General features: G+C 45.7%; 1 protein-coding gene across 1 annotated transcript in view; it reads right to left on the bottom strand.

Moving 5' to 3' along the window:
• Positions 1–1559: 1559 nt before the first annotated feature.
• Positions 1560–26101, bottom strand: part of LOC137625786 (uncharacterized) — a 71837-nt gene continuing 47295 nt past the window's right edge. The window contains exons 4-5 of the mRNA XM_068356674.1: positions 16868–16999; positions 1560–2396 (exon numbers count right to left, since the gene is read on the bottom strand). Coding sequence (XP_068212775.1) covers positions 2208–2396; positions 16868–16999 — 321 coding nt within the window. The 3' untranslated portion in view covers positions 1560–2207. The remainder of the gene's footprint in view (positions 2397–16867; positions 17000–26101) is intronic.

The following is a 26101-nucleotide window of genomic DNA, read 5'->3' as shown; positions in this document are numbered from 1 at the left end:
CCTGAGTTCTAAGATGAACTGAAGAGCTGTCAGTTGTCACGGGAGAACTTTCAGGAGAAGGAGACACGCCCCTGACGAAGTCTTATAGAGGAGGCAGCAACAGCAGACTCCCCAGGCCCCAACAAGACAGCTCTGCTTCGTTGTCACATTAGGCAAATGAAAAAACTAGATCGTTAACTGTGAAAACAAAAAATAGTAATTAGTTAACATTCATTCCCCGGGGAGACTCCGAAGAGGAACCCCGAAGGAAAAGAACACAAGAATTACACAACAGGCATGTGCCCTCATCCCCCACTTACACTCACAGGGAAGGGGGAAGGGCGGAGAACTATAACAAAAACAGAATTATAACAATTATAATTATGTAATTCAATTAAGAATGTTCACTAAAAGTAAGAACGATAAACCTCGAAGGGAAGCATTCTACAAAAAAGCTGAAAAGTTAACAAATACAATTAGATTTCATAAAAAAATGATTAATAAAATGAATGGCGTAGCAACTCCACCTGACACGGGAAGGAAGCTACCGTAGTACGTAGTAAAAGGTGAACGACCTCGAGAGAGAGAGAGAGAGAGAGAGAGAGAGAGAGAGAGAGAGAGAGAGAGAGAGAGAGAGAGAGAGAGAGAGAGAGAGAGAGAGACCGTAGTCAAACTACACTTTCATGTTTCCTTCGCTGAAACCCACATTCCCCGTAGGGAAGGAGGAGCAGCGGAGAAACAATAATAAGTCCAGCGATGATGACTCCCCACGGCGCCCGCGTACAGTGAAGGAACAATCTCCTTGCTTGGGCCCAGATCCGGAGATTGTGGGCACGAGGGCGAACGTTGGCGCGCATTTGCGCACATCAGGAGGCGTGCAGATGTGCGCTGGCGAGCAGGCGATCGTGGGCGTTCAGGAGACCGTTGGCGCCCATGGCGCGTAGCAGGAAAGGGCGCGCAGATGTGCGCTGGCGAGCTGAAGAGAGCTGGTGCACAGAAGGTCTCAGAAGCACAGGTGAGCACTGGCGCGCAGGTGGGCGCTGGCGATCAGAAGATCTACAGCGAGACTCAGCTACAGGAGATCGTGGTCCACAGCAGGAGGAAGGAGCCGAAGGAAGAACCGAAGGAGCCGAAGGAAGAACCGAAGGACCAAGGAAGAGATCGCGATCCATGAAATTACACCGTGGTGGCCTGACTGCCGGGCGGACTACACGGTGATATCGTACACTACACACACACAGCACGAACACTGAAAAGGAAACTTACTGATTTCTATACTCAAATATATACATAAACATGAAAATATGTTTACATATATATATTGAGTATAAAAAAAGTAGGTAATTAAGTAAAGACAAAACATTAAATGGCTGCCATGCGAGGACGGGAACAGAGACGTCTGCTCATCGTCCGAGCCAAAAGCGAAGTGAGGCAATTCACCGGTGTGTGGGGGGGTGAGGGGTAGCAAGCTACCCCTCCCCTACCCCCTCGCTAGCTAGCGAGAGGGTAGTTAACCCTCGTTAAAAATCTAATGGCTCGCCTTTCAGCTACGCCGAAAGTAATACCCTATGTAAATAGCGTGGTTTGTATTTCGGTTTCGGAACAATTTCCAGTTAGATCTACTGAAACATCGGGGTAAAACGCTTGAAATTCTGTGGATTATGAGTGAGCCTTCCAAAATAATGTGATATGGACACAGCCATGATATTATTTCTATAAGGCACAATAAAATCTAAGTCATTATTAAACAGAAAAAAAACATGACAATAATGATAAGCAAAAAACCACATCTTTTCTTGTCATCCTGATATCAGTGACAATGAAATAAAATAGCTTATTGACTTGAGAAATAATAAAGAATATAAAGGAACAATTAGAAAAAGTACCAAATGACATTTGCTATGCATTACCTAAAAGAAATTTCTTCCCTGAGAGAATAGTCACCCACAACAAACTTAATTTGTCATCCAAGAAATGACATAACAATAAATGCCCTACTGAACATTATAGCTTGCATACTAAATGGAGACATTTATATCACTTAAATCCATTTTCCCAATTAAGGTCGTGGGATATAAATCAGCAAATTCTTGTACCAGTACTAAACAGGATATAACAATAAAATAATCATTTGAACAAAGTATAAAAAAGAATCTAAACTGTAAAATAAATAATGTAAATCATAAGATTCATCCTCAACTTGATCGAAAAAATGACACCAACTTTCCTCAGTTATCCTTATTTATGATAGACAAGAGAGAATCCATGCGTTGCTTTACATCCTGTAAGGTTTCCGTTGATTGACGGCACTTGGAGAGGTCATCTTTAATTTTCTGGACTTGCAATTCTGCCCACTGCTGCAACATGGCATTTCTCTTAGAAAGAACCATTTCAAACTCCTGCAATATCGAGTCAATCTGCAACAAAAAATGAAATTTTCTTATAAATAAGAACTTTCTTTTTCAAAGAAAACATCATTTAAATTTAACTAAGGTCATATTAAAACACTGTTGCACTTAGGGAATCTAAAGGAGTTAGAGAACTATCAGATAAGATCCAAGAAAGTAGAATGAGGTGGTATGGTCATGTCATGAGAAGAGATGAACAGTATATTGGGAGGAGAGTGATGGAAATGGGGGTACAGGGAACGAGAAGGAGACCAAAGCGCAGGTGGGTGGACTGTATCAAGGATGACCTTCGATAAAAGGGATTAATCGGTGATGAAGTGTGGGACAGAGGTAGATGGAGAACGCTGGCCAGAAACATCGACCCCACATAAAAGTGGGAAAAGATGCAGACAAAGAAGAAGAAGAAGATTGCACTTGAGGAATCTGATGGTATGGGACCTCTCATAACCTCGACCCTATTTATGGAAATCAAGTGTTACATAATAGGAACCTTTGGGATTTATATTTCTGGAAAGGCAACAATACTATTGCAACCATTTTTCCCTTAAATACTAAAAACAAAATAGATAGGCTGGTTGATATTTTTGCATTGAATGACTAAATGATTTACTTTCCACATCCACAGTAGAGACACTTCTGAAATAAACCCTCTTATTAGTCGTTCTGTTACTGATTGAGTGACTGGGAAGCTTCAGGCATGAATGAATGATTTGTAATTATCTGCCATCATAACATCAGTGGTCATTGATGCCGATTTAAGAACAGTATTCTTAATCAACAATTAATAACTTAAAGATAAAAAACTAAAATAAAAACAGAAAACAATATATAACTTGACAATGAAACATTTAAAATAACAAATTTGGAAATAATTTGTATTTTTCCTAACATACAAACCTGGAGCTATTTATAATAGGGTATTACTTTTGGTAACACTGAAAACCAGCCAAGACAATTTTAGTGAGGGATAATTACCCCATCCGCTAGTTAGCGGGAGGGGGTTGGGGTAGACTAGCTACCCCGCTCACTCACACCTGTCGGTTGAGTAACCACTTTTGCTTTCTGGCAGGACTTCTAGGGGGACAGGGTGGCGGGCCAATTTGTATAAACAGCTTCAGGTTTGTATGTTAAGAAAAATACAAATTATTTCCAAATTTGTTATTTGTTCCGACACAGATACAAACCTTCGCTATTTATTAGGGTGACTTATTCTTAGGAGGGAGGAAGTCCTACCAACTGGCCTTGGTCATGACCCGGGGTCCTTTCTACTGTATTTCGATCTGTGATCGATAGTAGAGGGAACCCTACCCTCGCTAAAATCAAAGTAGTTACAAGGTAACTCACTGGTAGTGGCCTGCAGAAGCTTGTGTGAGAGACTCGTGGCTTGTCTTCACGTAGGAACTCGAGGATTCCAAGACATATCCAATACCCTCCCTCAAGAGGTATTGGTGACATAACAAAGTATTCATTCATACCCAGGATGCACAAGGGAAATGATTCTTACCTGCAGAGGGGTGAGGTCAGCTATGCTTCGGTCTTGCGGAGCTATTTCCCCAGGGGGGGGGGGGAAGAAGGAGAAAAAAAGAAGTGAGCCAGACATTCTTTTCATTCACCCTAGACTAACCCGGGTAACCTCAGCCCTCAACCCTCTGCTACCTGTCCATCAAGGAACCTGAGGCATTAGATCACTTGATGTGCAGCCACCACAGGACCAATTGAGAAGGTTTCCATGTTCCTGTGGGTTACATCTTTCAGGTAGTGGGCTGTGAAGGTCGTCTGATGCTTCCACACACCCGCTTGCAATACCTGACACAGAAAATTCTTCTTGAACGCTAGAGACGTTGCAATGCCTCTGACGTCATGAGCTCTGGGTCGGTTGGACACAGGAGGATCTGGATATATTGTGTATTCGATTACAGTGAACCCTCGTTTATCGCGATAGATAGGTTCCAAACCCGGCCGCGATTGCTGAAAATCTGCGAAGTAGGGACACCATATTCACGTATTTATTTAACATATATATTCAGACTTTTAAAACCTTCCCTTTACATAGTACTGTTAACAAAATAATATTTTGATTATAAAATAAATTTTTGAATATACTTACCCGGTGAATATATAATAGCTGACGTCTCCGACGGCTCGACAGATTCCAAAAACTCACGAGCGATCGCCATGAAGGTTGCGGGTGTGCCCACCAGCGCCGACTATCGGCCAGATACCGCATATACTTGTCAATTTCTCCAGTTCTTCTCAGTCCGCTGGGTCTCTATCGGGGAGGAAGGGAGGGCCTTTAATTTATATATTCACCGGGTAAGTATATTCAAAAATTTATTTTATAATCAAAATATCATTTTTAAATATTAAACTTAGCCGGTGAATATATAATAGCTGATTCACACCCATGGTGGTGGGTAGAGACCAGTATTAATCCAATAAAGGCGTATATGCTCAAGAGTTTTTGACAAATATTTCACAAAAAACAAACTTAAGTATAGGTACCTGGTAAGGAAGCTGACTCTGATGATTACTTTGCCTCATTAGTCCGCTTTCCTCACGAAGCCCAGCCATCCTCTCAGGATGCTGAAAGACTCCCAGGAGCTGTTATATCCAGGGCGAAAACCCCTATAACAGGACCTCATCAATACCCTTAATCTGGGCGCTCTCAAGAAACAACATTTTGACCACCCGCCAAATCAAAAAGATTGCGAAAGACTTCTTAGTCTCCCGTACAACCCAAAATAAGATTAAAAATTTCAAGAGTAGATTAAAAGGATATTGGGATTAAGGGAATGTAGTGGTAGAGCCTTCACCCACTACTGCACTCGCTGCTACGAATGGTCCCAGTGTGTAGCAGTCCTCATAAAGAGTCTGGACATCTTTCAAGTAATATGAAGCGAATACCGACTTGCCTCTCCAAAAGGTCGCGTCCATAATACTTTTAATGGATCTATTTTGCTTAAACGCTACTGACGTTGCTATCGCTCTGACTTCATGAGCCTTGACTTTAAGTAAATTACGATCCTTCTCACTTAAATGAGTGTGTGCCTCCCGAATCAAAAGTCTAATAAAATAAGACCACGCATTCTTAGACATGGGCAAAGAGGGCTTTTTAACGGAGCACCATAAAGCCTCTGAACAACCTCGTAGCGGTTTAGCTCTGGATAAATAAAATTTAAGAGCTCTAACGGGGCACAGCACTCTTTCAACTTCATTCCCCACAATCCCAGAAAGACTGGGGATATCAAATGATTTAGGCCAAGGACGAGACGGAAGTCCATTCTTGGCCAAAAAACCAAATTGAAGAGCGCATACTGCTTTATTAGTGGAGAAGCCGATGTTCTTGCTAAAAGCATGTATCTCACTAACCCTTTTAGCCGAAGCCAAGCACACCAAAAAAAAGTGTCTTGAGGGTAAGATCCTTCAGGGAGGCTGAATTTAATGGTTCAAACCTGTCTGACATAAGGAACCGTAGGACCACGTCCAAGTTCCAAGCAGGAGTCGAAATATGACGCTCCTTGGAAGTCTCGAAAGACTTAAGCAGGTCTTGGAGATCTTTGTTATTAGAAAGATCCAAACCCCTATGCCTGAAAACAGAAGCTAACATGCTTCTGTAGCCTTTAATGGTGGATGCAGAGAGGGAGCGACCGTTTCTCAGATAAAGCAGAAAATCCGCAATCTGCGCTACAGAGGCACTTGGAAGAGGAAATAGTGGAGGACTTGCACCAGTCTCTAAATACCTCCCATTTCGACTGATAGATCCTGATGGTAGAGGATCTTCTAGCCCTCGCGATCGCTCTAGCTGCCTCCTTCGAAAACCCTCGAGCTCAAGAGTCTTTCGATAGTCTGAAGGCAGTTAGACGAAGCGTGGGGAGGCTTTGATGAAATCTCTTTACGTGAGGCTGTCGCAAGAGATCCATCCGCAACGGCATACTTCTTGGAACGTCTACCAGCCATAGAAGTACCTCTGTGAACCACTCTCTCGCGAGCCAGCGTGGAGCAACCAACGTCAACCTGGTCCCTTCGTGAGAGGTGAACTTCTGCAGCACCTTGTTTAGGATCTTGAAAGGTGGAAAGGCATAAACGTCCAGGTGAGACCAGTCCAGCAGGATAGCGTCTATGTGGGCTACCTCTGGATCTGGAACTGGAAAGCAGTAAGTCGAGAGCCTCTTTGTCAGTGAAGTCGCAAAAAGATCTATGGTGGGTTGACCCCATGTCATCCATAGCTTCTCGGACACAGTCTTGTGCAACGTCCACTCCATGGAGATGACTTGTCCTCTTCTGCTGAGGCAGTCTGCCAAGACATTCATTTTTCCTTGCACAAATCTCGCCAAAGGAGGGATGTTACTTGCCTTAAATGGAGTTCCTTCTGATCCGTGGACCAAAGACCCGAGCATTCCAGACTGTCCAGTGGAGCTCCCTAACCCAAATCCGATGCATCTGAAAACAACACATGGTTTGGGTTCTTGATCGCAAGAGAAAGACCTTCTCGAAGTCTGATGTTGCTGTTCCAGCAAGTCAGACATGTCTAGACTGAGTTGGAGATTGGGAAAGAGATACTCTCTAAGCCCTTCTCCTTGTTCCAATGGTTTAGGTGAAGTTGGAGAGGGCAAAGGTTGAGTCTCCCCAGAGAGATAAACTACTCCAGCGATGAAAGAGTTCCCACGAGGCTAGTTCAAACTCTTACAGAGCAACTGTTTTTCTCTTGCAAGTGAAGGACTTTTAACAGAGCTTGTTCCATTCTTGTGGGAGACGAAAAGGCCCGAAAAATCAGACACTGTATCTCCATTCCCAAATAAAGAATAGTCTGGGATGGGGTACTGTAAGTTACGACTTCTCGTTCACTATGAGACCTAGCTCCTTGGTTAGGTCTAATGTCCATTAGAGGCTCTCCAGATAGCGATTTAATGACGATGCCCTGATTTGCCAGTCATCAAAATAAAGGGAGGCTCTGAATCCTCAAAAAAATGTAGAAAGCTTGCTACATTTTGCAAGGGCCTTGTAAAAACAAGAGGAGCAGGAAGGAGGCCGAAGCACAGTGCTCGAAATTGGTACATTACTTTCCCGTCCACAAACCTCAGATGTTGCAGAAAGTTCGGATGAATCGGGATGTGGAAGTATGCATCCTGAAGGTCGAGAGAGACCATCCAGTCGCCTTCCCTTACTGCTGCCAAGACAGAGTTGGTAGTCTTCATCATGAAGTTTGTCTTGACAATGAACACATTGAGCGCACTTACATCTTAAGTACTCCTGCAGTGAACGTGGCTGCCAGATCATTGGAGCCATCCCTGATAGCCTTGTTCCTGCAGTGAACGTGACTGCCAGATCATTGGAGCCATCCCTGATAGCCTTGTTCATGCATGACATAATTGTACAGCAATACATTGACAGCTGGAGAGACCTTCTTACTTAAGGCTCCCAAGGACCAATCCAACAAATAAAAACTTCAAACGCTCGAAAAAACTCCTAACAGGAGATGGTCTAGCTCTGAAGCAGACCATAAAATCTAGGAGCGTCTCATGGCTAGACGAAGAGGAGAGTCCACAAGGCTTAAGAAGTCTCCCTGGGCAGAGGCAGGTACTCCCAAGCCGAGAACTTCTCCTCGAGCTTCTCCTGTGTCACACCAGACGCCCGAGCGAGAAGCTAATTAAGAAGGAGGAAAAGCAAAAGCAGACTTTCCTAAACTTCTCCTGGATTCCAACCAGTCTCCCAGTAAGAGCATGGCCCTCTTGGAAGAACAAGAGAGAACTGACTTCGTAAAAGTAGGAGTCGAAGAAAGTCATGCCAAGAGTAAACTCAGACGGCGGAGCAGCCGTTACAAAACGAGTAGGACAAAATTTCACTAAAGAAATTCATAATTAAAATACAAGGGATTGTTGGACCACCCTAGGTTACTCCTCTTCTGAATGACTCCCCAAAGGTACATTAGTTGAAAGGGGGTCATTAACTTCTTCAGAAGGCACATCATCTGATAAATCTAAAGTCTTGCGAGAAGGAGATTTATATTCAGAATGACGTGAAGGAAAAGCCTGACAGGCTACATCAACTTGTATATGAACAGAAGTTTAAGTTGGAGGGTCGATGTCACGTTGTGACTGCAGAGAATGTTATTCTACTACACGTCGTGACAGAAGTAACTGACGTTCAAACGTCCCGTAGTAACAGCGGTGACTGCTGTTCGATGCTATATCGTGACTACGATGACTGACCCTCGACGTCACGTCATGTCTACGGTGTCTACCGCTCAACGTCACGTCGTGTCTGCGGTGTCTGCAGCTCAACGTCACGCTGTGACTGCGGTGGCTGACGTTCAAAGCGATCAAAGTTACATCGAGATTTATGCTCCGCATCTCGTTTAACAGCAAAGCTGTCACTAGGGATAACGTCAGCGTGGCGTAACAAAGCTCGTCAAGAAGGTTGAAGACCCGAATCACGTATCCCAGAACCGTGACGTACAAAAAGCAAAGGATCCTTTCGCACAGGAACAGGATCGAAAGCTTCTATTGAAGAAGAAAGCTTTAACAGCATATCTTGCAAAACACTTAACTTCGGATCAACCTGTGACTGCGGTGGCTGACGTTCAAACGTCACGTAGTAAACAGCAGTGACTGCTGATCGATGCTATATCGAGACTACGGTGACTGACACTCGACGTCACGTTGTGTCTACGGTGTCTACCGCTCAACGTCACGTCGAGTCTGTGGCAGAAATGTCTGTACATGAACGTCATCGCTATGAACGGGACTCTTATTATGACTACAGCTAGGACGTTGAACTTGTTCTGAAGGAACTAATAAACGTTTCAACTGTCTCGAAACTTTACGCCCAGGCTTTTAAAGAGACGAATCATCGGAAGACGAGGAGAAACTTCGTCTCTACTGTCTTATGGCAAGGACGTGCTTGCCGAGCAACGTCTGATACCTTTGAGGGAACGTCTGTTCGTTGGTTTACACTCCTCACTCCCTTAGGTCCTACGACATTCCTTCTCCCTGGTGCAGGGGAGCCTGAAAGAGGTCTCGGACTAGGCAAGTGACAAGCACGAACAAACGAACCCTCCGCAACACAGAACATGTTTTTTGCACTTACTTCACTGATATCGCATTTTTTAATAATTTCACATTAGACATGAATAAAACTGATTTCTACCTGAAGCACGCAATTCTTCCTTAAATCAAAAGGTTAAAATTGCGAAATGAGTCGTATAATGTAAGCACATTAGTACAAAATGAAACACACATGCAAAAAATCAATAAACATATACATACAGTATATATCGAATAAAACGGAAATATATAAAGTTAAAAAGATCAGTGACTGGGGAGGAGACTAAACACTAGTTCACTAAGGACTACGTTTTCAATCTCTCACCGTACAGTGCCTTGGGACGAGAATAAAAACTAAAACGTTTTATCCTCTCTCCCCGTACAGAGACTTGGGACGAGAGTAAAAAACTGAATCGAGAACAACGTTACTCGCTCCCAAACTCCTTGTACAGAGACTTGGGACGAGAATAAAGATCGGATCGTTCTCTCTTTCTCTCTCTCTTGTCACTCACAAGAGAATGGCCCACTCACCCTTCGTCAATAACAGGTTATTTGACTAACGGAAAAAACTGAAAGGACTAAGAAATTGAAAATTAACATGTTCCTTTAAATTAGTATCTAAAACACTTCAGTTTGAAAGAAGAATGAACAAAACGTCAAAATCGATTTACTCTTTCTGCAAAGTGAAACCGTGATTCTCTCTTTCTCTATCGTAACGATAGAGCGCAAACTGCGTAGCATAAATAAACCAAACGTTAGTTCATCTTTGAAAAAACAGCACGAAGACTATTCAAAGAATATATTTCTTAAAATATTTTCTAAAAAATATTCATCTCATCACTCTTACAGAGCAATTGTTTTAAACTAAACAAAAATAAAAGTTGAATGGGCTCAACGTTGTTTAACTTCGTTATCCAAGTTAGGACCGCATACAAAGAATAGGTAAAGGCCGCATATAAACAAAAACATAAAATTTATCTCGATGTTTAGTATAAATGGAAAGCTAATCGAAGAGGCCTAAGAAAGGCGGGTGAGATATAAAATAAATAGAGGTAAATCTATAAATATCAACAATATTTTATAAAGCAAGGGCAAAACACTTTTCCTCTCCTTTCAAAAGCATTTCTTTTGAAGATAGTATTGAATAATCCAACACGGCGAAAGCAATAAAACCAAAACCAAGTACTTCACCAATTCGGTCGAAAACTCGAGGTCTAAAGCGAGCAGAACCAACTTGTCGACAAGACCGACAGAGAAGAACTGGAGAAATTGACAAGTATATGCGGTATCTGGCCGATAGTCGGCGCTGGTGGGCACACCAGCAACCTTCATGGCGATCGCTCGCGAGTTTTTTTAATCTGTCGAGCCGTCGGAGACGTCAGCTATTATATATTCACCGGCTAAGTTTAATATTTAAAACTACCCTTTAATGTACAGAACACTTAATGCATGTACTACAGTACCCTAAACTAAAACAGGCACAAATATTAAAGGCAATTTTATAACATGCATTTCCTAAACACGCCAAAAAGCACGATAAAAAATGACAACCAATGTTTTGTTTACGTTTATCTCTGATCATAACGAAGAAACAGACGCATTTACACATCTGTGTATAGGTTAGTTTTTGCATCGACAGCAATCTTACTAAGTATTGATTATGTTGACTTTGTTATTACCAATGTTCTACTTAATTTTTCTTAGAACTTCCAAATCAATGAAATGAATGCCATTTACCGGCAGCTAGACGTCAGCTGATCTGATCACAGCCAAAAGTAAAACAAAAAGAAGTCAACAATACTCGATTTTTAAAACACACCCGAACTTTAAAAACAAAAGTATACGCTTTCTTAATGTGCAATTAACTATTTAAGGAGTAGCAATTTTCTGGAATAAAATGATGTTTGCCCCAAAAATAGTGGTTTGCTGATGAAATCGGATGCCGTATTTAATGAAAAAAGTCCGCGAAGTCGTGAATCCGTGATGGTCGAACCGCGAAGTAGCGAGGGCTCACTGTACTTTCCTTATCCAGGAGGAAATAGTATTCCTCGTGACCCTCCTCTTGACTTTCCCTGTGCTGAAAAAAAGTGCTCGTACACGGGGGCGAGCTTTTGCTATTCTTTTTAAGTAACAACTCAGACTCCTCACTGGACACAGTAACAGTTGGTCTAGATCTTCGGTTACAGAACGAGGACTCTCTATACGAAATGGGCCGAACCTGGAGTCCAGCACACCCGGATTTTGAGTCTTAGCTATAAACTCGGGGACGTAGCTGAGGATTACTTCCCCAATCTCCTAGAGTGGGAGACATCAGCAGATAGACCATGAAGTTCGCTGACTCTCTTGGCCGAAGCCAGAGGGAGCAGGAACACCGTCTTCCACGTGAGGTGGCGATCTGAGGCCTGGCGTAGTGGTTCATAGGGGAAGCCCTTCAGAGACCTGAGGACCCGAACCACGTTCCAAGGGGGAGGTCTTAGTTCTGCCTGGGGGCAAGTAAGCTCGTAACTGCGTATGAGCAAAGAAAGTTCCAACGAGGAGGAAATATCGTCTTCTTTCAGTCTAAAGGCAAGACTCAAGGCTCAGCGGTAGCCTTTGACTGCCGAGACCGAGAGAAGCTTTTCTTCCCGAAGGTATACAAGAAACTCCGCTATGGTTGGAACAGAGGCATCGAGGGGAGAGATAACCCTTCCACGACACCAACCACAGAAAACTGACCACTTCGCCTGGTAGACTGCCTCTGTGGATCTCCTGAGGTGTCCAACCATTCTTTTCGCAATCGGTTGCAAAAAGCCTCTCTGTGTGAGGAGATGCTGGATAGTCTCCAGGCGTGAAGTCAAAGCGAGGCTACGGCTTTGTGAAAGATGGTGGCATGTGGTTGTTTGAGGAGGTCGTGTTGTGGAGGAAGCTCCCTCGGGATCTCCATGAGGAGATGCAGAAGGTCCGGGAACCCTTCTGCATGATCCCATAGCAGAGCTATGAGGGTCATTTGTAAATTGTTGCTTGCTCGTACCTGGTTGAGTTTTCTCATCAGACAGAACGGGGGAAACGCGTAAGCGTCCAGGTTTATCCACCGTTGTTGATAAGCATCTTGCCAAAGAGCTTGGGGATCCGGGACTGGGGAGCAGTACAACGGGAGCCTGAAATTCAGGGCAGTTGCGAACAGATCCACCGTCGGGGAACCCCACAAAGTCAGGACTTTATTGGCTATCAGAGGATTCAAAGACCACTCGGTGCCAACTATCTGAGTCGCTCTGCTCAGCTTGTCTGCTAGCACATTCCGCTTGCCCGGAATGAAGCGAGCTGATAGAGTCACCGAGTTGTCTTCTGCCCATCTGAGTATACTGCAAGATGGCACAGCTGCTGCGAAAAGATGCCGCCCTGTTTGCTTAGATAAGCTACTACTGTGGTGTTGTCGCTCATCAGCACCACGGAGTGCTCCGCCAGGACCTGGTGGAACTCTTTGAGGGCCAGAAAGGCTGCCCTCATCTCTAAGAGATTTATGTGCTGGTACCTTTCTGATTCGCACCACTGGCCGGAGATGTAATGGTGCAGCACGTGAGCCCCCACCCTTCTTTTGATGCATCCGAAAAAAGCATCAATTCCGGGGAAGAGATGAGAAGATCGACCCCTTTGCAGAGGTTCGACTCCGCCAGCCACCACCTGAGGTCCGACTGTTCCTCTAGCCCTATGCGGACTAGGTGATCCCGGGAATCGGAGTGCTGTTTCCACTGGGATTTTAGTCGCCACTGGAGGGATCTCATCCTGAGGCGACTGTTGGGGACCAGTCGGGTCAGGGAAGAGAGGTGACCGAGAATGCGACGCCAATTCTGCGCCGGGAGCTCTTCCCGACTGAGGAAGACCTGTGCTATCTCTCTCAGTCTCTGGATTCTTTCATCTGATGGAAACGCTTTGTGCCTTAGGGTGTCTAATCACATGCCTAGATATACCAGTTCTTGAGAGGGGAGCAGTTGAGACTTCTCGAGGTTTACCACGATCCCCAGATCCTGGCAAAACCTTAGAAGTTTGTCTCAGTGGCGGAGAAGGGCCGCCTCTGAGTCTGCCAGAATCAGCCAGTCGTCCAAGTATCTTAGGAGACGGATGCCGACTCTGTGAGCCCAAGATGATACTAGGGCGAATACTCTCGTGAATACCTGGGGTGCTGTGGAAAGACTGAAGCACAGTATCCTGAACTGGTAATGCTTCTGATTGAACATGAATCTCAGATACTTCCTGGAAGACGGATGAATTGGGATCTGGAAGTATGCGTCCTTCAGATCTAGAGTGCACATGAAGTTCAGAGGTCTTAACGCTTGTCTGACTGTGTCGGCCGTCTCCATCCTGAAAGGTGTCTGTTCGAAAAACCTGTTCAGGGTCGAGAGGTCGATGACTGGTCTCCAGCCTCCAGACGCCTTTTCCACAAGAAAGAGTCGACTGTAGAAGCTTGGGGACCCATCGAGGACCTCCTGGAGAGCGTCCTTCTCCAACATGGACTGGACTTCTGCCCTGAGGGCAAACTCCTGTGCAGATCCCTTCGTACAGGAGTTCAATGGAATCGGCACTCAAGTCAGTAGAGGGAGAAAGAGCGTGAACGGGATACGATACCCTGAACAAATCACCTCGACCGTCCAGGGTTCGGCCCCGTGGTAAAGCCACCTCTGCCAGCGGTTTTGCAGGCATCCCCCCACAGGTGGACAAATAGGAGGATTGCCTGCCTTATTGGGACCAGCCTTGGCCAGATCCCTTCTTACTCTTTCCCCCACGGAAGGACTTTTTGCTGTGAAAGGCCTTCTTTGCACACTTTTTACTGTGCTGTTTTGGGTCTCTAGCCCTTTTCGGCTGCGGGTTCTGCAGTGTTTTCCGCTGTGGCTGAGAGGGGTAAGGTCTCGCTGTTAAGGCCTTTTGGATGAGGGAGTCCTGACTGGACTTCCTCCACCTCTCTGCCACCCGCTCGACATCCTCGACATGGAACAAAGAATTGCCCTCGAAAGGAGCATTTCTCAGACTCGCTACTTCGGCCTGAGGGAAATGTTTATAGAGCTTTTCTATGACGGCATCCCTCCTCTTCAGGATAATGTTGGCCCAAAGGTTCACTACCTGATGAGAGGGGAAATCGATGGCCCGAGTGCCGGACAAAAGGAAAAACTCCAAAGACTTCCTGGAGGACTCAAGAGACAGGTCTTTAGACCGCATCAGTTGTCCTAAGGATCCCAACCAGAAATCCAGCCACGAAGTAGCTTGCATAGCATACTTCGCCACCTTTTCCTGGTTTAGGATTTCAGAGGCCGAAAAGGAGACAGGAAGTCCCATAAGTTTCTCGAAGGGGGTGGCCTTCGAGAGTGCCTCTATAGAGTGGTCGAGAGGCAGCGTTGGAAGAGATTCCCCGAGGATCTCGTAGTACCTCCTCTGAAACACATACGGAGGGGGTAAGAGCTTGGAGGACGAGTTGGAGCGGAGAGAAGAGGGGGAACCAGTTGCCTGAGACACAGCCTTCTGTTTGGGACTCTTCAGCCCCTTTGACCAGGGCAAAGCTGCACTGGTCCTATGAGGTTTCTGAGTGCCATAGAACTGGTCAAGGACTGTTTCTTTCCCATCTAGAGGGGCTGCCGATGGATCTGGAAGTCCATTAATGGAACGGATGCAGGCTAGAACCTGCCAGAAGGCGTGTTCCGACTCCTTCCTCTCATCCTCTGTAAGCTTGGGGCTAGCGGCTGCTGGCAGAGCGTCGTCCTCGAGATCGCTCTGCCCTTCCACGTCCAAGCTCTCATCCATAGGAGCCGGGCGTGGGTCGAAGTCGTCAACTGTATCGACTGGGGATAGGGGAACTACCGGGGAGGTGCTTGGTTCCGGCTGCCTGGGAGGCAGTGAGGAAGAAAGTCTGGCCGAGGATTTGGGGATGGTGAACAAATCCTTCGGTTCCCTCCTACGAGGCCGGAGATCCTCTGTCCCCAAGGGTCTAGAGGACTCTGTCGGCTTACGGGTGGAAGGTAAATCCATTGCCGTACGGGATGAATCCCATCCGGTCGCAGGTCGTGCCTCATTAGACACTATCTCGACCAGTAAAGAAGGGAGGGAGTCTCCATAGTACGTAACCCTATCCTCCTTGGGGGTTGAAGGACGAATCCTTTTCCTTTCACCCTTTGGCCTGGCCTGTGGCATCTTGAACTGCAGAGGGCTACCCTGAGGTTCATGCCTAATCTCCTCCAGAGGTCTTTTGCGAGGGGATGATCGTCTCCCCTTGCCTGAGGGGCCCGCCTGTGCGAGAACTCCCCACCTCCTCCTTGGATCGGAGGGAGGAGAGGACCCCGGGAAGAAAGGAGGCGACAAGGGAATCCTAGGTATATCACCTAAGGACTGGGAGCGGGGAACGACTCCCTTCATGACTTGGCGCATTACATTAAATAAGTTGCTAAGCCAAGGGGGGTCACGGGCTCCTGTGGAACTAGGGGGAAGGTCCTTAGGAAAGGACTGCTCCCTGGGTTTAGGAACCTGGGCAGGTTACCTAACCCTCTTATCTGATGGAGGCTTCCCTACGGGCAAGATAGGCACAGGCCTACCCTTAGGGATAGGATCTGGGCTCGGTCGCATAGGCGACCGTTGTCTCTGTTGAGACCCAAGGGGCTCGAGAGACTGATTATGAGCGCCAAGATGATCGTGCGCTCTTGCGCCGAACTGTTGGTAGGCGGAAGGGGGCTCGCGCGGGCACCTCTCCCGATTTCGTGCACCTTTTTCGCGCTCCTGGAGCGCATGAGGTTGTTTGTGCACCTGGCGCGCATAAGGTTTCTCGCGCGCATGGTGCACAACAGGATGTTCGTGCGCATGGCTAGCAATAGGCTGTTCGTACATATTGAGCCCCATATGATGAACCTGCACGCCATGATCGCCATTTTGTTTGCGTACGCCAAGGCGATCGTGCGCGTCAAGACTTCTTCTCCTTACGCGCAGCAAATTTTGTTCTAAACATTGAGAAACTTTTAACTATTCAAAGTATGATGGTTTGTATTTGTGTAGGAAAAAACAGCTTAGTTTTCTAGCAGAGAAATGAATGCCAACAGATGGGGAGTGGTTACCTACTTTAGAAATGGCAAAGTTTTTTTTGTGAATAATGAAGATGGAACAATAAAAAATAAATGATATAATCATATAAAGGTTATCTATAAGAACTAGTGTTTTTTCATGAGTTTTGACAGACTTAATTGAAGTTATTTAATACAGCAATTGCCTGGGTCTTGAAACAGGGACTGGAAGGATTTAAACTATCCAAACTACATGAAAAAGTCCTATTGGAAATTTTGTTATTTCAATACTTGTCCAATGGTCATAATACTGATATAATCTCTAATCTCATGTGCTGTCTGTAATAGGTTTTGGCAAACCTTTTTTTCTACATCTAAATCAGTAATTATTACTAACACCCCTTAAAACTACTCTGACACCTACCATATGTGGTATAGCTAAACATACTTCAGCCAAGATGCTGGCATAATGTTCTTGTATGTTGTTGAGTTTTCCAAATGACTCCTCTGTGGCGATGAAGATCTCCTTCAAATTCTCTTCTCCGTAGTCACCACACTACAGGAGCAGAAAATATAAAACAAACATTCAATTTATCAAAATGATTGGGTAACAAAATGACAACAATAAATTAACACTGCCTTCTTATGTAATGGTATAATGGTAATGACAAAAATAAAACACATATCAGTAAATATATACAATACTGTATTTATATTAGTTTTTCTTTCATTTGAAATTCAAGACAGAAAAATCTCTTGAGCTAAAAAAAGTTCTAAAAATTTAGATGACAATGATAAGAAACTCAAAATTTATCAAGTACAGGAGGCATGACATTTAGAAGCATGAGGAAAAAGTAATATGAAAACCCTACAAATGTTTTCAGGTTCACCCATCTTTACTTTTGCCCTGCCTGCTGTATTTGGATCCCCAGGTATGTCCTAACCATGGCTTATATGTAAACTTTGAGACAGAGAAATCTGAAGACTGGGGGATGGCACTCATGAGAATGAGTCCAATCAGCACTAAGGTGTAGCAAATATATAAGAGGTTCTACAGTAAGATAAATTCAAATAAGCCGGGACAGAGGTGACTGCAAAGACCATAAAATTGTCAATGGTTCACGTGAGGTACACCAATAATACAATCGCACCAGTCTAAATCTATTTTCCTTCACATGCCAACTAAAAACAATAATTGCAGATCAAGAGTCCTTCCGAGTCCAAAGGTATGCCGTGTCTGTTAAATTATCTTATTTTGGATCTTGAGGAAGAAGCTCAGGTCTAAGGTCCACTCTATCCAGGGAAAGGGTCCACCCCACCGTTACACTGAGAGCGCCTGATAGGTGGACTGTATGGAGAACAGATCCCTATCCAGAGGGGACTTCATAATTGAAAGGATTATTATATTCAGAGTTCTTCAACAAGATTCCCCTCTCCAGACACAATAGACTTCTCTGTTTGTGGATGAAGATTTTGATGAGTGAATTCCTTCCAAGACTGAGGTTCTTCAAAGTCAGAAACACCACCATCAATTCTAACATATTTACTGTAAACTGAGAAGACCATTTCCCAAACACAGGTCTCCTCTGTATGACCTACCCAACCTGACTTGAATAAGTCTTTGTGAGGTCCATGGTCTGAGAATCCCTTTGAAGCAAATATGTAACTGAGAACATCTAACTTGAAGCCTCTGTTAAGCTGCCCTCCTCCACACCCTATTGAGTCTTTATAACCAGGTTTCAAAGCAGGGTTGACGACTGAAGCAAACTGGAGAAAACCAAAACTCTTTCCAGTTGGAGGGAAAAGAAATTTATTATCATGAGTAAGATTCCTTTCTTAGAGGCATGTTTCAGAAATGACCTAACCACTTGAATAGTTTCTCAGGAACTAGACTCGATTTTGTAAAGCTGATCTGAAATTTTTTATCCTGAAGAATTTGAATGACATGTCCAAATAGGCAACAACCTGAAGTCCTGCAACTGCAGTAGTTTGATCACTAACTTTGCTAGTTTTATGAACATACTTGAGCTCAGCTATACTACGGCTGAAAGGCCTTACTATGAACTTGTACGAACTCCTCCCTAGCTCAAACTCTACACAAGACTGAAAGTGAGGAGCAATAGGGATGCACAAGTAAGAGTCATTGATCATGCCAGTAAGTCTTTATGATCAAAGGCTCCTTGGTATAGTAATTGGTAGAGTTATTGGGTTCTTTGACTTGCCAGACAATACTACATTGGATCCATCTCTCTCGTTGAAGCTCATTTCGTCCTTTGCCTACACATACACCGAATAGTCAGGCCTATTCTTTACAGATTCTCCTCTCTCCTCATACACATGACAACACTGAGATTACCAAACAATTCTTCTTCACCCAAAAAGTTAACTACTACACTATTATTGTTTACTGGCTACTTTCTTCTTGGTAAGAGTAGAAGAGACTCTTTAGTTATGGTAAGCAGCTCTTCTAGGAGAAGGACACTCCAAAATCAAACCACTGTTTTCTAGACGTGGGTAGTTCCATAGCCTCTGTACCATGGTCTTCTACTGTCTTGGGTTAGAGTTCTCTTGCTTGAGGGTACACTTGGGCACACTTTTCTAAGTTATTTCTCTTCCTCGTGTGTTTTTGAGTTTTTATAGTTTATAGGCTATATGTAAGATCTATTTTAATGTTGTTACTGTTCTTAAAATATCTTATATTCTTCATTACTTCTCTTGTAGTTTATTCATTCTTTATTTCCTTTCCTCACTGACCTATTTTCCTTGTTGGAGCCCTTGAGCTTATAGCATCCTGCTTTCTAAATAGGGTTGTAGCTTAGCAAGTAATAATAATAATAATAATAATAATAATTAAAATAATAGTAGTAATAATAACAATATGTTATTTTCCTTAGTAAAATAAATTTTTGAATATACTTACCCGATGATCATGTAGCTGTCAACTCTGTTGCCCGACAGAAATCTAAGGTCGGGATACGCCAGCGATCGCTATACAGGTGGGGGTGTGTACACAACAGCGCCATCTGTCGAGCAGGTACTCAAGTACTTCTTGTCAACAAGAACTCAATTTTCTCCTCGGTCCACTGGTTCTCTATGGGGAGGAAGGGAGGGTCCTTAAATTCATGATCATCGGGTAAGTATATTCAAAAATTTATTTTACTAAGGAAAATAACATTTTTCAATATTAATCTTACCCGATGATCATGTAGCTGATTCACACCCAGGGGGGTGGGTGGAGACCAGCATACATGTTAACATTAGAAGCTAAGTATCCCGTATTTCATTTTAGCAGTTATTCAAAATAACAAACATAAAATAAATAAGTACCTGGTAAGGAAGTCGACTTGAACCATTACTCTGCCTTTTTAAGTACGTCTTCCTTACTGAGCCTAGCGGTCCTCTTAGGATGCTGAAGTATGAAGGGCTGCAACCCATACTAAAGGACCTCATCACAACCTCTAATCTAGGCGCTTCTCAAGAAAGAATTTGACCACCCGCCAAATCAACCAGGATGCGGAAGGCTTCTTAGCCTTCCGTACAACCCAAAAAACAACAATAAAAAGCATTTCAAGAGAAAGATTAAAAAAGGTTATGGGATTATGGGAATGTAGTGGTTGAGCCCTCACCTACTACTGCACTCGCTGCTACGAATGGTCCCAGGGTGTAGCAGTTCTCGTAAAGAGACTGGACATCTTTGAGGTAAAATGATGCGAACACTGACTTGCTTCTCCAATAGGTTGCATCCATAACACTCTGCAGAGAACGGTTCTGTTTGAAGGCCACTGAAGTAGCGACAGCCCTAACTTCATGTGTCCTTACCTTCAGCAAAGCAAGGTCTTCTTCCTTCAGATGAGAATGGGCCTCTCTAATCAAAAGCCTGATGTAATAAGAAACTGCGTTCTTAGACATCGGTAAAGCAGGTTTCTTGAAAGAACACCATAAAGCTTCTGATTGTCCTCGTAATGGCTTTGTACATCTTAAATAGTACTTAAGAGCTCTTACTGGGCAAAGTACTCTCTCTAGTTCGTTCCCCACCAAGTTGGACAGGCTTGGGATCTCGAACGACTTGGGCCAAGGACGAGAAGGAAGCTCGTTTTTAGCTAAAAAAACCGAGCTGCAAGGAACATGTAGCCGTTTCAGATGTAAAACCTATGTTCCTGCTGAAGGCGTGGATCTCACTGACTCTTTTAGCTGTTGCTAAGCAAACGAGGAAAAGAGTCTTTAATGTGAGATCCTTAAAAGAGGCTGATTGAAGCGGTTCGAATCTTGCTGACATCAGGAACCTTAAAACCACGTCTAGGTTCCAGCCTGGTGTGGTCAACCGACGCTCCTTTGAGGTCTCAAAAGACCTAAGGAGGTCCTGTAGATCTTTGTTGGTGGAAAGATCTAAGCCTCTGTGGCGGAAGACCGCTGCCAACATGCTTCTGTAACCCTTGATCGTAGGAGCTGATAGGGATCTTACATTCCTTAGATGTAACAGGAAGTCAGCTATCTGCGTTACAGAGGTACTGGTTGAGGAAACTGCATTCGCCTTGCACCAGCTTCGGAAGACTTCCCATTTTGACTGATAGACTCTGAGAGTGGATGTCCTCCTTGCTCTGGCAATCGCTCTGGCTGCCTCCTTCGAAAAGCCTCTAGCTCTTGAGAGTCTTTCGATAGTCTGAAGGCAGTCAGACGAAGAGCGTGGAGGCTTGGGTGTACCTTCTTTACGTGCGGCTGACGCAGAAGGTCCACTCTTAGAGGAAGAGTCCTGGGAACGTCCACTAGCCATTGCAGTACCTCGGTGAACCATTCTCTCGCGGGCCAGAGGGGAGCAACCAACGTCAACCGTGTCCCTTCGTGAGAGGCGAACTTCTGAAGTACCCTGTTGACAATCTTGAACGGAGGGAACGCATACAGGTCTAGATGGGAACAATCCAGAAGAAAGGCATCCTCGTAAACTGCTGCTGGGTCTGGAATCGGAGAACAATACATCGGGAGCCTCTTGGTCATCGAGGTAGCGAATAGATCTATGGTGGGCTGACCCCACAGGGCCCATAGTCTGCTGCAAACATTCTTGTGAAGGGTCCACTCTGTGGGGATGACCTGACCCTTCCGGCTGAGGCGATCTGCCATGACATTCATGTCGCCCTGAATGAACCTCGTTACCAGCGAAATCTTTCGATCTTTTGACCAAATGAGGAGGTCCCTTGCGATCTCGAACAACTTCCTCGAATGAGTCCCTCCTTGCTTGGAGATGTACGCCAAGGCCGTGGTGTTGTCGGAGTTCAACTCCACCACCTTGCTTAGATGGAGGGACTTGAAGTTTATCAAGGCCAGATGAACTGCCAAAAGCTCCTTGCAGTTGATGTGAAGTGTCCTTTGCTCCTGATGCCACGTGCCCGAGCATTCCTGTCCGTCCAGTGTCGCACCCCAGCCTGTGTCCGATGCGTCCGAGAAGAGACGGTGGTCGGGGGTCTGAACAGCCAATGGTAGACCTTCCTTGAGAAGAATGCTGTTCTTCCACCAGGTCAGTGTAGACCTCATCTCTTCGGAAATAGGCACTGAGACCGCCTCTAGCGTCATGTCCTTTCTCCAGTGAGCAGCTAGATGATACTGAAGGGGGCGGAGGTGGAGTCTCCCTAACTCGATGAACTGGGCCAGCGATGAAAGTGTCCCTGTTAGACTCATCCACTGCCTGACTGAACATCGGTTCCTTCTCAGCATGCTCTGGATGCATTCTAGGGCTTGACTGATCCTTGGGGCCGACGGAAAAGCCCGAAAAGCTCGACTCTGAATCTCCATACCGAGATAGACAATGGTTTGGGATGGAACGAGTTGGGACTTCTCTATATTGACCAGGAGGCCCAATTCCTTGGTCAGATCCATAGTCCATCTGAGATTCTCCAGATAGCGACGACTTGACGGAGCTCTTAAAAGCCAGTCGTCCAAATAGAGGGAGGCTCTGATGTCTGCCAAGTGAAGGAATTTGGCAATATTCCTCATCAGTTTGGTAAACACAAGAGGTGCCGTGCTTAGGCCAAAGCACAGGGCTTGGAACTGGTACACGACCTTTCCAAAGACGAACCTTAGGAAAGGTTGGGAGTCTGGATGGACGGGGACATGAAAGTATGCGTCTTTCAGGTCTAACGAGACCATCCAGTCTTCCTTCCTGACCGCTGCTAGGACCGACTTCGTCGTCTCCATCGTGAACGTCTGCTTGGTGACAAAAGCATTGAGAGCACTGACGTCCAGCACCGGTCTCCAACCTCCTGTCTTCTTCGCTACCAGGAAGAGACGGTTGTAGAAGCCCGGGGATTGATGGTCCCGGACTATGACTACCGCTCCCTTTTGTAGCAAGAGCGACACTTCTTGTTGCAACGCTAGCCTCTTGTCCTTCTCCTTGTAGTTGGGAGAGAGGTTGATGGGAGACGTTGCTAGAGGGGGACTGCGGCAGAACGGAATTCTGTACCCCTCCCTTAGCAACTTCACAGACTGAGCGTCTGCACCTCTGCTCTCCCAAGCTTGCCAGAAGTTCTTGAGCCTGGCTCCCACTGCTGTCTGGAGAGGTAGGCAGTCAGATTCTGCCTTTTGAGGACTTGGAACCCTTCTTCGATTTGCCACGGTGACTGTCGGCACGGGTACCTCCTCTGCTGGAGGTTCTGCCACGAAAGGGCGGGATGAACCTAGACGCTGGTGTCCATCCTAGGTCTAGGCACGGAAGGTAAAGCTTTAGCCTTACGTGCGGAGGACGCCACCAGGTCATGGGTATCCTTCTGGATCAACGAGGCAGCCATCCCCTTGATCAGCTCCTCCGGAAAGAGACACTTGGAGAGAGGAGCAAACAACAACTCCGACTTCTGGCAAGGAGTGATCCCAGACGACAAGAAGGAGCAAAGATGTTCTCTCTTCTTAAGCACTCCCGACACGTACGAAGCCGCAAGCTCACCAGACCCATCCCGAATGGCTTTGTCCATGCTAGACATGATAAGCATGGCAGAGTCCTTATCCGAAGGGGAAGTCTTTCTGCTTAACGCTCCCAAACACCAATCGAGGAAGTTGAAGATCTCAAAAGCACGAAATACTCCCTTCAACAGATGATCCATGTCAGAAAAGGACCAGCAAATCTTAGATCGTCTCATAGCCAGCCTGCGGGGAGAGTCAACCAGACTTGAGAAGTCGCCCTGGGCAGAGGCAGGAACTCCCAAGCCGGGTTCCTCTCCCGTGGCATACCAGACGCTAGATTTGGAAGCAAGCTTGGTAGGCGGAAAGATGAAAGCAGTCTTTCCCAGTTGCTTCTTGGACTGCAACCACTCTCCCATAACCCTCAAAGCTCTCTTGGATGAGCGTGCGAGGACAAGTTTGGTGAAGGCAGGAGCTGCTGACTGCATACCCAGAGCAAACTCGGAGGGAGGAGAGCGAGGGGTTGCAGACACAAACTGTTCCGGATACAAGTCCCTGAACAAGGCAAGGACTTTCCGAAAGTCTAAGGAGGGAGGCGTAGACTTGGGTCCTTCTAAGTCGGAGTGCGGATCGTCCAAATGTGCAGCTTCGTCATCAGATACTCCATCATCCGAAAGCTGAGTAGGAAGTGGCAAAGGTGGAGCAGAAAGCTGAACGGCTGAATCCGGCAGCACGGGTGCATGCGTAGCTGCTGCGTATCCAACATCATGCCGCTGCTGGTCAGTCTGCGAGCTGGCAACAACAAAAGCAGAGTGCTGGTGCGTGGGAGGGACTGCCGTGGGTTGCGGAGCATGCCGTATGGGATGCGGAGCATGCCGCATGGGTTGCGGAGCATGCCGCATTGTGTCAAAACACGGCAGCTCGGCAGCACCTTCCCACTGCTGATGCGGTAGCTCACGCATGTCAACGGAGGGTGCAGCATGAACATGCGTCTGGCAGGGTGGACTGCGCATCGGTGGTGGAGCTCTCACAGGTGGAGTGTGGGAGCAGGCAGCCGCAGTATCTGCTGAGCGCACAACCGTGGCAGGTTGTAGGTTAACTGGTGCCGTGTCAACCTTCTCAGCACGATACTCCTGCATAAAGGAAGCAAGCTGAGACTGCATAGTCTGCAGCATGGACCACTTAGGATCTACCGTGGTTGGTGCGGCAACAGACGGAGTAGTTGCCTGCTGCGGAACCACTCTACCTCTCTTGGGAGGTGTGCAGTCTTCGGAAGACTGCGGCGAGTCCGAACTGACCCAGTGGCTACACCTGGGCCGTTGGACTCGCTCGGAAGGGACCTTACGCTTGAGAGGTCGTGAGACCTTGGTCCAACGTTTCTTCCTCGAAACTTCTTCCACAGACGAGGAATGATAGGGCTCATTCGTCTGTTTGTGGATGGGACGATCTCTGACAGATACGTCCGCAACCACTGAGGGTACATCCGTACGCTGATCAAGGCCTGCCGAACCCTTTGGTCCTTCGACATTGCTTCTCCCCTGGGCTTGGGAGCTTGCAAGAGGTCCCGGACTGGGAGGACGACTGGCACGAACAGATGTACCCTCATGCGCAACACTGACACTGACACTTTTCACTTCACTTGCACTCACAACACTTCCCACTGCACTTTGCGCTTTCAGCTCTTTGACATCTGCCAAAAGCTGATTCCGGTCATTAGCTAATGACTCCACTCTGTCACCAAGAGCCTGAATGGCACGCATCATGTCCGCCATGGAGGGCTGAGCACTAGTAGCAGGGTCGGGAGTCACCACTACAGGGGAAGGAATAGGTTGAGGGGCATGGGGAGAGGAAAAATCAAAAGAGCGAGAAGAACTCCTCCTGATCCTATCCTTCTCTAGCCTACGTGCATTTTTAAGGAATTCGTTAAAATCGAATTCCGAAAGCCCAGCGCATTCCTCACATCGATCTTCCAATTGACAGGATTTACCCCTACAATTGGAACAAACGGTGTGAAGATCTATGGAGGCCTTCGGAAGACGCCTAGAACAAGCCCTAACGCTACACTGCCTGTACTTAGGGACTTGAGACTGGTCAGACATCTTGAATTGTAGAAATAGTCAAGGGGGGAATTCCAAAATCTAGCAAAGTTCGTTAACAATTAAACCAAATTTAATCAAAAAGCTTGCTAAGCTAATGATAAAGATTCCTGAATAGCGAAGGCTAAAATCTAGAGCGAATACATCACCAAAATCGTGAAAAACAACTCCAGAATCAACAGCGTATCCAAGTAGGTCTTGCCGGTGGCACGACAGAGGAAAAATTGAGTTCTTGTTGACAAGAAGTACTTGAGTACCTGCTCGACAGATGGCGCTGTTGTGTACACACCCCCACCTGTATAGCGATCGCTGGCGTATCCCGACCTTAGATTTCTGTCGGGCAACAGAGTTGACAGCTACATGATCATCGGGTAAGATTAAAATTGAAAAAATAATGATAATGATAATAATAATAATTACAATGGCAAGAAACAAACCGAAATAGAAGTGACTGATGAGATGGAAGACCATCTGAGCGAAGTAAGACACTGGATGCAAGACAAGAGAGAAAGACTAAGGATACCAGCACTAAAAGCCTACAATCAGAAGAAACTGAAGGAAAAAGAAAAGAAGTCAATGAAATATTGAATCTAATCTAGAGCTGTTCCATCACAGAAACTAACAACCTCGCATATGCAGGAGCGAGACTTCTTGTGGAATTCGTGAATATAAAGATACAA

This window comes from Palaemon carinicauda, chromosome 32 (assembly GCF_036898095.1).
Source record: "Palaemon carinicauda isolate YSFRI2023 chromosome 32, ASM3689809v2, whole genome shotgun sequence".
NCBI lineage: Eukaryota > Metazoa > Arthropoda > Malacostraca > Decapoda > Palaemonidae > Palaemon > Palaemon carinicauda.
Note: the sequence above shows the minus strand (reverse complement) of the source record. Positions and strands in the feature narration are given on the sequence as shown.